Source organism: Triticum dicoccoides, chromosome 4A (assembly GCF_002162155.2).
Source record: "Triticum dicoccoides isolate Atlit2015 ecotype Zavitan chromosome 4A, WEW_v2.0, whole genome shotgun sequence".
Taxonomy (NCBI): Eukaryota; Viridiplantae; Streptophyta; class Magnoliopsida; order Poales; family Poaceae; genus Triticum; species Triticum dicoccoides.
This window is the reverse complement of record NC_041386.1, coordinates 339,537,830-339,551,670: the sequence shown is the minus strand read 5'-3', so window position 1 is coordinate 339,551,670 and position 13,841 is coordinate 339,537,830. Positions and strand designations below refer to the sequence as shown.

Sequence of the window (13,841 nt, the reverse complement as noted above, 5' to 3'; positions counted from 1 at the left end):
AACCTTGGAAAGTGCACCTTCTGCACCGACCGAGTATCTTTTCTTGGCTATGTTGTTACTCCACGGGGAATTGAAGTTCATAAAGCCAAGATTGAAGCTATTGAGAGTTGGCCGCAGCCCAAAACGGTCACACAAGTGAGGAGTTCTGTTGTCCTCGCTGGATTCTATAGGCGTTTTGTGAGAGATTTCAGCACCATTGATGCACCTCTCAATGAGCTTAGAAAGAAGGATGTGCCTTTTGTTTGGAGTACCGCACAGGAAGAAGCCTTCACGGTATTGAAAGATAAGTTGACACATGCTCCTTTACTCCAACTTCCTGATTTTAATAAGACTTTTGAACTTGAATGTGATGCTAGTGGAATTGGATTAGGAGGTGTGTTATTACAAGATGTCAAACCTGTTGCATACTTCTCTGAAAAATTGAGTGGGCCTAGTCTGAATTATTCTACTTATGATAAAGAATTATATGGTCTTGTTCGAACTTTAGAGACATGGCAACATTATTTATGGCCCAAAGAATTTGTTATACATTCTCATCATGAATCTTTGAAACATATTAAAAGTCAAGCTAAACTGAATCGTAGACATGCTAAATGGGTCGAATTCATTAAGACTTTCCCTTATGTTATTAAGCACAAGAAGGGTAAAGAAAATGTTATTGCTGATGCATTGTCTCGTCGCTATACTATGCTTTCACAACTTGACTTCAAAATATTTGGTTTGGAGACCATCAAAGATCAATATGTGCTTGATGCTGATTTTAAAGATGTAATGCAGATTTGTAAAGAAGGAAGAACGTGGAACAAGTTCGTTGTTAATGATGGATTTGTGTTCCGTGCTAACAAGCTATGCATTCCAGCTAGCTCCGTTCGTCTTTTGTTGTTGCAGGAGGCGCATGGAGGAGGATTAATGGGACACTTTGGCGTGAAGAAGACGGAGGACGTACTTGCTACACATTTCTTTTAGCCAAAGATGAGACGGGATGTTGAACATTTTGTTGCTCGCTGCACTACATGTCAAAAAGCTAAGTCACGACTTAATCCTCATGGTTTATATATGTCTTTGCCTGTACCTAGTGTTCCTTGGAAGGATATATCTATGGACTTTGTTTTAGGTTTACCTCGAACAAAGAAGGGGGGGATAGCATATTTGTTGTCGTGGATAGGTTCTCGAAAATGGCACACTTTATACCATGTCATAAAAGCGATGATGTTGTTAATGTTGTTGATTTGTTCTTTCGTGAAATTATTCGCTTGCATGGTGTGCCAAATACTATTGTTTCAGATCGTGATACTAAATTTCTTTGCCACTTTTGCAGATGTTTATGGGCTAAGTTGGGGACTAAACTGTTTTTTAGTTCTACTTGTCACCCCGAACTGATGGACAAACTGAAGTAGTCAATACTATGCTTAGGGCTGTTTTGAAGAATAATAAGAAAATGTGGGAAGAATGCTTGCCTCATATTGAATTTGCTTATAACCGTTCATTGCATTCTACTACTAAGATGTGCCCTTTTGAAATTGTGTATGGTTTCCTACCTCGTGCACCTATTGATTTGTTGCCTCTTCCATCTTTGGAGAAGGTTAATTTTGATGCTAAAGAACGTGCTGAATTGATTTTAAAAATGCATGAGTTAACTAAGGAAAACATTGAGCGTATGAATGCTAAATATAAACTTGCTGGAGATAAGGGTAGAAAACATGTTGTGTTTGCACCCGAAGATCTTGTTTGGTTACATTTGCGCAAGGATAGATTTCCTAATTTACGCAAATCAAAGCTAATGCCACGTGCTGATGGTCCTTTTAAGGTGTTAGAGAAAATAAATAATAATGCATATAAATTTGAGCTGCCTGCAGATTTTGGGGTTAGTCCCACTTTTAACATTGCAGATTTGAAGCCTTATTTGGGTGAGGAAGGTGAGCTTTCGTTGAAGACGACTTCATTTCAAGAAGGGGAGGATGATGAGGACATCAATACCATTGTTACACCCACAGCCCCTGCTGCTATACATACTGGACCAATTACTAGAGCTCACGCACGCCAATTGAATTATCAGGTACTTTCATTTCTTGGTAACGATTCTAATGCTCATGAGAATATGATGCTGCCTAAATTGGCTACATTTGTTTTTCTTACAAATGAAGGGCCTAGCTTGGACAAGAAAGATGAACCTTGGAGCAAGTTCAAGCATGGAGATGATGGCATGCGCAAGGGGATCAAGAACGGAGTTACAAGTGATGATTTCAAGACTTTGAAGCCACCATAAGGAGTGCATGAAGCCTTGGACGAAATATACAAGATGTCACTTCATAAATTTCGTCCAGAGACTATTCTAGGTGCTGCGTTACCTTATTATTGGGCCAGGCCCATGTATTTTCAAAATACTTAAGTATAGGTTGTTTTTAGAGTTCTTATGTGTGGGGAAACAAGAATTAGGGTTGGTTTCGAACCCCTCCTCCAAGGGCCACGAAATCCCCCCCCCCCCTCTCTACTTTATATATACAGTCCTTAGGGCATCGTTTAGACTTTGGGTTTTGTTTGGACTAAAAGTTCACCATAACTGCAACTTCGCATACTTCGTTTGTGTCCAATGATAAGACCAAGACGTCACAGAACTGCATCTTTATTAATAAAGTTTTCCTCTTTTATTCGCAATATCCAGATTGCAATCTTAGTTTCTTGCTTGTTCTTCGTTTGCTTGCAGGAAATAGACCCTCGTGGTCTTGTTAATCGGGCTCCGGCGTGATCAATAACCCTCGAAGTTGGTTTAGCAATTGCTAAGGCGCGACGTCTTCACACGTTCGTAGTCGGATCATCAAAGTCAACTCCCACAAAAAACGATATTTATCTCATCGAAACATCGGGAGATCTTCGCCTCTATCAATGTTCAACAATTATGTGAGTAGTCGTTTAATATTGGAGTGTTATTTGGCTCCGCCAGCATGTGGTGAGAGCCTAGGAACTCTTCTTGTAACTGATTCCTTCTTCTATAAAGCTTAGGTCACTCTTGGTGTACCCTCAAATAAAAAAAACTTATTTCTACCGATAACTATACTAAAATACTTCACACAGGAGGTCATTTCTTAGCAAGGTTTTGCTGGCCGATCAGCCTCTACAATTTTGTGTTAGTTATACAATTAATCTATATTGTCTACCTGGTTAGGTCAAATGGGTTTGCACAGCAAGAACAAAAAGTGCTTTCAGGCTCACCTCAAAATTGAAAAAAGAATAGGCTAATATCAATGATTGCATTCATCCTACCAAAGTCTACCAAAGAACATAACAAGGGTGCTATAATCAAAATTAAAATGAAGTAAATCAAGGTTACCTTGTGATGCCTGTTATTATATATAATAAAGGGACATTTACATATGTGCCCCTAACTCGAACCCACTACTCAGATTTGCCCCTAATTTTGAAGTATGCTCAAATTTGCCCCTCCACCGTTAAGTCACTACTCAAAAATGTCCTTCCATACAGTACTGTAGCACTTTCCGTCCAATACTGTAGCACTTTCCGTTCAATACTGTAGCACTTTCCGTCTGCTACAATACACATGGCCTTTGACGGTCAAAGGCCTTTGACTAGACGGAAGGGCATTTCTGAGTAGTGACTTAACGGCAGAGGGGCAAATTTGAGCATGCTTTGAAATTATGGGCAAATCTGAGTAGGTGGTTTGAGTTAAGGGCAAAAATGCAAATGGCCCACTATAATAAAATTACTTGACTTCATTTTTATCTTATGATAGTCAAGGTTATCAATCTTTATTGAAATCACCAGAAAAAAGAGAAAATACATTCCCCTCCAATAAAGAGGAAACAAATAAAACAATTTATTCGCAGTAAGCATATCAAATATCAAGAGTTCACCACATGAAATATGCCCAGATAGATTCCCGTAATGGTGAGGCAAATATGCCCAGATAGATTCCCGTAATGGTGAGGCAAATATGCCCAGATATATTCCCGTAATGGTGATGCATATGACGCTTAGATCTTGTTGAGGGCCTGAACAATGTCATTCTTCAAGTCCTCAAAATCCTCGACTCCGATGCTGAACCTGATCAGGTTGTCCTTGATTCCATAAATGTCTCTCTGCTCCTTCGAATCCCTGTTTATGGATCACAGCTCAAGAGTTAAAACTAAAACAATATTATGTGCACAATTATTGAATGTGACAACAGATAAATATATGTTAATACCAGTAGGACATGATGGCAGGCTGATCAATTATGCTCTCACAACCCCCAAATGAAGGGGCATGGTAGGGTATCTTGACAGAATCAATGAATTTTCTAGTAGAGTCGAAGTCCCCATCAACCTAACACAAGATAATTTATACGTTAAATTGTTAATAGAGTCAACACACTTAGTGTTCTAGTATATTCCCTCTGTAACTTTTTATAAGACACTTTTAGAGTCCAATTACAGTGTCAAAAAACGTCTTATGTTTAGTTACAGCAGGAGCAGTATTTTACTATATTTTACCAAGACAATCAAATTACCTCAAAGCTGACAACACCACCAAAGCCAGTCATTTGGCTCTTGGCAATGTGATGTTCAGGGTGACTTGGCAAGCCAGGATAGTATACACGTGCAATCTAGGATATGAAATACAAACTTCAGTTAAAGCAACAAAAAACATAGATGGCCCGTAGTTGTCTCAAGTCTAGGACTAAAAGAAACAGAGTAGCACACCTTTGGATGTTCCTCTAAAAACTGGGCCATCCGCAGAGCAGTACTATTCTGGCACTGAACACGGAGATGTAGTGTTTTCATGCCCCGGAGGATCAGATAGGAAGCATTCTGACATCACAATGCAATGAAATGTTAAGAGCTTAGAAACAAGGTGTGAGACAGAAGAATACAGAGTATATATCATTTACTACTCATACTAGTCAAACTGCGTTTCAACAAGGATAGCATGGCACCTAAAGCTAGAGGTTCAATGCCTGGCAGGTCAAACTTCTGAATCTTGGTTACTAGTCTATAACTACGAATGAACCCATGCATTTCTAAAGAAATATCATTGCCTTTAGTTATACATACAAATTATTACGAAGATAATTTAAACGGAGAATTCTAGGAGTACATTCTCATTCATTGATTTATTGAGTTGAACATTTCAGAGACTAAATCTTATTCCTTTAGAAGTAAATTAGGAGGCAATACTATATGTGCCATGTCTCTATGCACCGAAAAGCAATGCAGCACCCTCATATTGCAGGAGCACAAACCCTTAAACAGCAATGATTTCTTTTTGTCCCATCTAGGACTGAAAGATGGTGTAAATGTACAACAACAACAACAAAGCATTTAGTCCCAAACAAGTTGGGGTAGGCTAGAGATGAAACCCATAAGATCTTGCAACCAACTCATAGCTCTGGTACATGGATAGCAAGCTTCCACGCACCCCTGTCCATAGCTAACTCTTTGGTGATACTCCAATCTTTCAGGTCTCTCTTAACGGACTCCTCCCATGTTAAATTCGGTCTACCCCGCCCTCTCTTGACATTCTCCGCACGCTTTAGCCGTCCACTATGCACTGGAGCTTCTGGAGGCCTGCGCTGAATATGCCCAAACCATCTCAGACGATGTTGGACAAGCTTCTCTTCAATTGGTGCTATCCCAACTCTATCTCGTATATCATCATTCCGAACTCGATCCTTCCTCGTGTGGCCACACATCCATCTCAACATACGCATCTCCGACACACCTAACTGTTGAACATGTCGCCATTTAGTCGGCCAACACTCAACGCCATACAACATTGCGGGTCGAACCGCCGTCCTGTAGAACTTGCCTTTTAGCTTTTGTGGCACTCTCTTGTCACAGAGAATGCCAGAAGCTTGGCGCCACTTCACCCATCCGGCTTTGATTCGATGGTTCACATCTTCATCAATACCCCCATCCTCCTGTAGCATTGACCCCAAATACCGAAAGGTGTCCTTCCGAGGTACCACCTGGCCATCAAGGCTAACCTCCTCCTCCTCACACCTAGTAGCACCGAAACCGCACATCATGTACTCGGTTTTAGTTCTACTAAGCCTAAACCCTTTCGATTCCAAGGTTTGTCTCCATAACTCTAACTTCCTATTTACCCCCGTCCGACTATCGTCAACTAGCACCACATCATCCACAAAGAGCATACACCATGAGATATCTCCTTGTATATCCCTTGTGACCTCATACATCACCAATGCAAAAAGATAAGGGCTCAAAGCTGACCCCTGATGCAGTCCTATCTTAATCGGGAAGTCATCGGTGTCGACATCACTTGTTCAAACACTTGTCACAACATTGTCGTACATGTCCTTGATGAGGGTAATTACTATGCTGGGACCTTGTGTTTCTCCAAGGCCCACCACATGACATTCCGTGGTATCTTATCATAGGCCTTCTCCAAGTCAACGAACACCATATGCAAGTCCTTTTGCTCCCTATATCTCTCCATAAGTTGTCGTACCAAGAAAATGGCTTCCATGGTCGACCTCCGAGGCATGAAACCAAACTGATTTTTGGTCACGCCTGTCATTCTTCTTAAGCGGTGCTCAATGACTCTCTCCCATAGCTTCATTATATGACTCATCAGCTTAATTCCACGGTAATTAGTACAACTCTGAACATCCCCTTGTTCTTGAAGATTGGTACTAATATACTCCGTCTCCATTCTTCTGGCATCTTGTTTGCCCGAAAAATGAGGTTGAAAAGCTTGGTTAGCCATACTATCGCTATGTCCCCGAGACCTTTCCACACCTTAATGGGGATACAATCAGGGCCCATCGCCTTGCTTCCTTTCGTCCTTTTTAAAGCCTCCTTGACCTCAGACTCCTGGATTCGCCGCACAAAACGCATGCTGGTCTCATCAAAGGAAAGATAGTGTAAATGTAATATTATATATTTTTCCACTGCGACAAATTGTAGGAGAGTTCAACTAAGGTTTTCCCCAAATCATCTAAGCCACAATGTTCATTTTTTTGAAATAAGTCAACCACTTGGATTATATAAAATATTGTAGAAATGAACCAGCTGTTTCATGACACTTTTGGCTGGGTTGAAGTGAACCCAGGATCAAAGCATCATTTGGCAGCAGGGGAGGCCACGAGGATCCCAGCCCATTCACTGGAAACTTCCACCCCAGGGCAAATTATTCCTGGTTTTCCCACGTACGATTTGCTCGACACATGATATGGGAAAATCCCTCCACCTCCCGTCAATTCCCACGGATAAAAAAGAACGCCTCCCAAGTCATGGAAAGAATTCCCTGCCTCTCAACACTACCTCTCACAATTGTCACGTGCACTTCTATTTTTTATCTCGCTGCTGGTAACGCTTCCATCCCGCATCCATGGCCAAATCCTTTGTTCACCTCCTCCCACTCACCCTCATGTACCAATCCATCACCACATGTTGCCACTCCAGTCGTCTCGGCAGAACTGCAAAATCTTGGCGTTCAATTTGGTACAGGCGGGCGGTGAGAAAGAGGAGAATCAAATGGGGCTTGCTAGCAGAGTCAGCGGCCTTGGCCTCGACAACTACGAGGGAGCAGCCATGGATGGCTTGAACATGACAGCCAGAAGAGCTTGTAGAATCCAAAGCAGCCCTCCAACGCTCCTGTTGCTGGGCCATAATTGAAACGATCTCTCCATTTTTTTTAAAATCTTTGGAGATGTCGTGAATGAGAGATTATCCATGGTTTTCAACCAAATGGTAGCAGGGAATTGTCCGACCTGTGGTTTTCCATGGGTTCAGGTAGGGCCGGTACAATTCATCTCTGGTTTTCCTCCCTGGGTGTTATATCCCCCAACAACCAAACAAAGCCTGATGAATCGTCCAGGACTTTCCTTCCAGATTAATTTAATCTATGGATCCTTGCAGGATCCCAGCATGAGGCTAATCAATATATGGGGAGGACCAAATATAACTCTTGGTATATAGTGAAACTTGCTAGAAAGAAGCAAATAGGTTCGAGAGATGGATAGAAAGAATGCCAATCCAACATACCGGGTTTAGAACACCACCAACTACATGGTGATAAATGCGGACCTTGGAGACTAGCTCGTCCCTGCCACTGATACAGCCTCCAATAACCTAAAAAGCAAAAGAAACTGAGCTAATGTATATCTTATCTGTAAATAGAGTACTAAAAAAATATTCATCAACTTACATCATTGTGCCCAGCAATATACTTCGTTGCAGAATGAACAACTATGTCAGCACCTAAAGTCAGTGCTTTCTGATTGATAGGGGAGGCAAAGGTGCTATCAATGCATAGCAATGCTCCCTTGTTATGGCACATATTGGAGACAAGCTCAATATCAATGCATCTGAGAAATGGATTAGTAGGAGTCTCAGTGAAGAATAAAGATACCTGAAAATAAAGGAACCAACAAATTAGTCTACTTGTGGATGAATAAGTTAATGCGAAGAAAGGGGGTGAAAGAATTGTAAAGATTAAACTCACATTATTATTATCAAGTGCATCTTGAAGAGCATCCATGTCAGCAGGTCTAATAACAGTCATCTGTGCATCAGGTGTACAAAGATAAGAAACCCGCAAATTATACAGAAACGCAACAAAGATTCACTCCGATTAGTTGTTAACATGCAGATCACGTTTATATCAAGTAAAGACATCTGAAATACTGGATCTTGAATGAAGCTGCATTTCTACTCCAAGTTTATTAGGCTTCTAAAATGTGGTCCCATACCACATCACTCAACAGCAACTATATCACCTGTAAGCTAGTACTGTATATTGCTGCTATGAACCTCTCATAATGGTTCTCACAAAACTAACTGAACTGCATAGACATCTAATCATATTACTGAAAGAAAATGGGCATGATGGTAGCACATATTACCGTAATTCCCCTCTTGGGGAGCTCAGTCTCCATGTAAATTCTTGTCTTGCGGTACAAATCTGTGGTTGTAACAATGTGCCCACCTGCTGGGACAAGTGTGCTGAGCATAGCGACGCTTGCATACATCCCTGACGCCACAAAGACAGTGGACTCGGCTTTCTCCAGTGCACTGCAGCATCAAAATTAGCAACTATGGAAAACCGATACAATGGAACAAACAAGGCATAAAAAATCCACAAGAAAGAGGAGAATCTAGATTTCACCTCATCTTCTTCTCCAAAGCCTCAGTGGTCGGGTTCCCATACCTCCCGTATTCGAAGCTAGCATGCCTCCCCTCCTAACAAAAAGGAGATTTTGACAATATAACCGCAGATTTATCAAATCTGACAACTAGAGCACAGAATAGCAATAAGGTAGGGGGCTTCAAACCTTGAAATCGATCAGCTCCTGCGAGCTACTGAACCAGTAGGCGGAGGTGTTCACTACTGGCGTGGTGATCGCGTCTGTGGCGATCCTTCTCCCAAGCCTCTCGCCTTACGCAGAGAAAAACAGCAAACATGTCAAAACCAAAAGGATAGCTGCGCGAAATACTCCTAGATCTGATGGGCAACAAGGGAGCGAGTAGGTTACCTGCGTGGACGGCGAGGCTAGCATCCGAACCGAGCAGGGCACGCTCGGCCAATGCGGCGGCGGACGGCTGCGCGAGCTTGGCGTTAGGAATGGCGCCAACCTCGGCAGCCGCCGCCGCAGAGGTGGCGGCGGATGCGGCCGCGGCATGGGAGGAGGTGCCGCGGACGCTGCTTCCGCCGCCGGAGTGGGAGGTGACGGCTCGGCGATCGGACCAAGCGGCGGCGACGATCTGCGCGACGCCTATGTTGCTACAGTTGCGGCGGGCCTTGGTGCTGAGCTGGCGGACGAAGTTGGGCGGGAAACGGAGGATGGTGGCGGAGGTAAGGGCACCGCTGTTGTCGCCGGCGAAGGACGCCGGGGATGAGAAGGAGACGGTGGCCATGGGGAGCTAGGGTTTGGGTGGCGGCGCGGGGCGCTCGACGGAATTGAGGGGTCGGGGTTGGTGGATTGGGTGGGCGCTGGTGTGGCCTTTCGAAATAACGAGTGGCCTATTTGTAGTGGAGTCGTGCCGACGGCATTCATGGTTTGGCAAAGAGCACCTATAGTGCGCCACTGATGTGGGGTCAGTTCGTTGCCGCCATTGCGAATCAAACTTTGATGGTGTGTTTTGAGTTTCCAATCCAATCAAATTTTTTTACCCTGATAGGGGTCACACGTGTAGCACGAAACAATTTCGCTCTGACTTTTTTTATGACAAAATAGAACAATGCTCGTGCGTTATAACGGGGTATAAATATTCCCGTACGTTGACTTGTGATTTACTTATCAATAATAATGTGATTGTGTAAATAATTTAGTTATATGAGAATGTCAACTTTAGTTGTAAAGCATGACAGCTTTTTGTTTGAATGGTAAGTTTCAGTTTTTTGGAGATTTGTTCTTTTTCGTATGGCAATTTTTTATATCTATACTATACCGACAAAAAAAGACTCAAAAGAGCATATTCAACTGATCATGGTCATTGAACTAAGTCAATCCAACGATCTAGACTGTTTTGAACATTAAACGTGTTTAACGTGCAATTAATATCATGCCAAATATTGCACTAATCACATGATTAACATACAAAAAATAGCATATCTAATATCCGCGTGCAATTGATATATTGCCCAGTGGCGGAGCCAAAACTGCAGTCTTGTGTAGTCATTTTCAAATTGTGTAGTCAGGTATATAAATTTGAACCAAAAAATTCAACATTTTTGCATGCATATGCTAGTTTCATCAAAAAGCTGGGTAGTCAATTGACTACCCAGCTGATGAGTGGCTTCCCCACTGATATTGCCTAAATATTAACGTGTGTTGCACGTGCGCATTTACTAGTAGCTGTAAAAATGCCAGGGCGGTGTTACTTCCTGTCACACGTGTGGTACTTATCATTTGGTTTTTTTGCGGGTATCCAATCCGACCATTCAGCAACGACGGGATCCTTCCTCGCGGCCTCCGGTGGGTAAAGACATTCCTCTTCCTCCTCCATAGCGAAGAGGTCGGTCTGCTCTTCCGCTGCCTCTTCATCCAGGATCCGCTCCTCCTCCTTCGAAAGTGGCGCTCGGTGCAGCTACGCGGGAAGTGGCATGGCGACGGTAAAGGGAGTGGAAAATGTGAGCGTGGGATCAGAGCTATTCGGACATGGAGACAAGGCGGGAGGTGGAGGCTATTGTCAGCACTTTATACTAAATTCAATGCCATATTATTTATGTGACGCCTAGATCATCAAGCTACAGTAATTCCCTACTAATGATGCCATGTCATCATGTTACTGTTGTTAAACCCCTTATGATTTAAAACCGATTCAAAATTCAAAGTTAAAAACGAAGTCAAATAATAAAAGTTTTCAAGTGTCAAAACTAAAATGTCCTAACTGTGGCAAATAATTCATAAGAAATATTTGTGAAGAAGCCACAGATTATTTAAATGCATATTAACAAACAAAACCGTGGCTAAACAATTAACTAAAATGCTTTTAGAATAATAAATAATTACAAAACTAATTTAGTTTGAGTAATAAATTATTGTGGATATGGCTTAATTTGTAACATCAATTTAGGTGCCACTTTGGTAATCTATTAAAACTAAAAGAAAAGGAAACTAAAAGAAAAAATAAGTAAAAGAAAAAAACAAAAAAATAAAAGAAGAACCCCCTCGACCTCCGCCCAATAGGCCACCAGGCCGCCCCCTTGCTTAAACCCCTGTCAGCCGAAACCCTAGCAACCCACTCACCACAGCCCCCACCCCCTCATCTCTCCCCCTCCCCGATCCAAATCTAGATGTGACCAAGCCCGACCCCGACGTCCCTCGGTGTGACGCCGACGGTCGACGCCACCTTCACCGGAACCGCCTCCTCATCCTCCTCCTCACGGGCTCCAACGAGCCTCGCCGCCCCGATCCCTTGCGCGAACGTGAGCCCCGACCTCCTCTTCCCCCCTCGCCTGCCAACGCCGTGTTCGGCCACCGCCGTCCTCGCCCCGTCCCTGCTCGTCGCTGCCCCTGCACGGCTCTGCCCGCCGCTGCCCGTGACATCGCGCCTCGCCCTGTGGCCGTTCGCGTCTGGCCGAGCCGCGCGTGAGCACCTCACCGGTGTCAGCAGCGCCCACTCGCCTTCCAGCCTACCCGCAGCACCGCCGCGCTCCCCACGCCCCTGCACCTCGCCTGCTACTGCTCGTGCTCGCTATCGCCGTCCACGTCTGCCGTCGTCGATGCTCGCCCCCTTGCTACTGTTGCTGCCCTCCAAGTCAACGCTGCTTGCTCCATTCGCCGCACCGCGCGCGCCCATCCAACCGCAGCGCCCTCCCCCCTCCCCCTCCCCGTGTTGCCTCTACCGTGGCGATGTTCCTCCGCCCTGCCAGGACCTCGCGTAGCCCCGCGCACCCCTGTTGTAGTTGCTCGCCGGCCATCGTTGCCCCGCGCCGCCTCTCGCCGCGATGACCGCCCCTCCTGTGTGTCGCTCCAACTGCCGGCGCTCGCTGCGCCCGTTAGCCCCGGCCCCCCGGCCAATGACATGTGGGCCCACCCCAGGAACGTCATTAAAAAGGTATAATTAACTAATTAAAGAATTAATTAACTTAATCAACTCTCTTAGTTAACTAATTAGATTTAATTAAACCCAATTAACCTACTAATAAAACTAACTACTGTTAATTAGTTAACAACCTATGACATGCGGGACCCACCCGTCATTTGACTGATCAACAGTCAACTTTGATCGCCGATGTCATGTTGACGTCATGATGACGCAACAATTCTTTTTCAAATTAATTAAATAATAATAATCCTAGAAAATGATTAAATCCTTTCAGATTAATATAAAATAAACTGTATCTCGGATGAAAATACTTCGTACATGAAAGTTGCTCAGAACGACGAGACGAATCCGAATACGCAATCCGTTCGTTTGCCACATGTCCCTAACATAGCGAACATGCAACAATCCCCCTCTGGTTCGTCTGTCTGAAAACGTTAAACACCGGGAAATAGTTTCTCGTATGTTTTCCCCCTTCGCCAGTATCACCTACTACCGCGTTAGGGCACACCTAGCACCGCTCATTGCCATGTCATGCATTGTCATGCATCTTTTTGCATTATATTTATTGTTTCTTCCCCCTATTCTCTCATTAGACACCGAGATCGACGCCGCTTCTACCCAGTACGACTACCGTGTTGACGACCCCTGCTTCTCAACAGAGCTTCCAGGCAAGCAAACTCCCCTTGGTCATCCCGATATCGCCTACTCTTTCCCTCTACTGCTTGCATTAGAGTAGTGTAGTTGTTATTGTTTTCGGATGAACCTATTCTACTGCATAGCCTTTCCTTGTTACTACTTTTGATACTTTACCTGCAATCCTAAATGCTTAGTATAGGTTGCTAGAATGTCATCAGTGGCCTTACATACTTGTCCGTCTGCCATGCTACACTATCGGGTCGTGATCACTTCGGGAGGTGATCACGGGTATATGCTATATACTTTTGCATGCTTATGTTACTGTTCGTATATGGGGGCTGAAGGGACAGGTGGTTCCACACAGGTAGTGGTGGGTCTGGGTTCCCGACGGCCCAGAGTGTTACACTGTGGCGGAGCGACGGGGCAGGCTGTAACCACCTAGGAGACAGGTGGGCATGGTCCCTGATCGACGTCCGCAGTTACTTCAAATAACACACTTAACGAGATTGGTTATTTGATCTGAGTTGGCCACTGACCTATACGCACTAACCACCCCGCGAGAACAGTTATGGGCACTCGATGTCGTAGTATTAGCCAAAGCCTCCTAGACGTTAGCGACTGAGCGGTGCGCGCCGGGTTGAACCGCGTAACGCAACTTCCTTTGTAATGAAGGTTGCTAGGTCTGCTCACCGG

The 13,841-nt window shown here is 44.1% G+C and overlaps 1 protein-coding gene across 2 annotated transcripts; it reads right to left on the bottom strand.

The window, feature by feature from the left end:
• Positions 1 to 3,708: 3,708 nt before the first annotated feature.
• LOC119285889 (cystathionine gamma-synthase 1, chloroplastic-like) lies at positions 3,709 to 9,968 on the bottom strand. 2 transcript variants are annotated; one of them, XM_037565216.1, is made up of 12 exons: positions 9,627 to 9,968; positions 9,494 to 9,557; positions 9,293 to 9,396; positions 9,127 to 9,200; positions 8,864 to 9,032; positions 8,464 to 8,523; positions 8,167 to 8,370; positions 8,004 to 8,090; positions 4,698 to 4,805; positions 4,505 to 4,600; positions 4,202 to 4,320; positions 3,709 to 4,110 (listed from the first exon to the last, which is right to left on the bottom strand). In XM_037565216.1, the coding sequence occupies exons 1-12, from the start codon at positions 9,873 to 9,875 to the stop codon at positions 3,990 to 3,992; spliced, it is 1,455 nt and encodes a 484-aa protein (XP_037421113.1). In that variant the 5' UTR covers positions 9,876 to 9,968; the 3' UTR covers positions 3,709 to 3,989. The 2 variants fall into 2 exon arrangements, with proteins under 2 accessions (XP_037421113.1, XP_037421111.1); XM_037565214.1 differs by having other exon boundaries at positions 9,494 to 9,968.
• Positions 9,969 to 13,841: the final 3,873 nt, after the last annotated feature.

Bases quoted from the DNA above. Each gene is read 5' to 3' on its own strand.
- LOC119285889 (XM_037565214.1), bottom strand. From the start codon at position 9,875: ATGGCCACCGTCTCCTTCTCATCCCCGGCGTCCTTCGCCGGCGACAAC. The intron at 9,397-9,493 runs GTAACCTACTCG...TCTCTGCGTAAG, and splicing joins TAGCCTCGCCGTCCACGCAG to GCGAGAGGCTTGGGAGAAGG. The intron at 4,806-8,003 runs GTATGTTGGATT...TTGTGATGTCAG, and splicing joins TTGGTGGTGTTCTAAACCCG to AATGCTTCCTATCTGATCCT.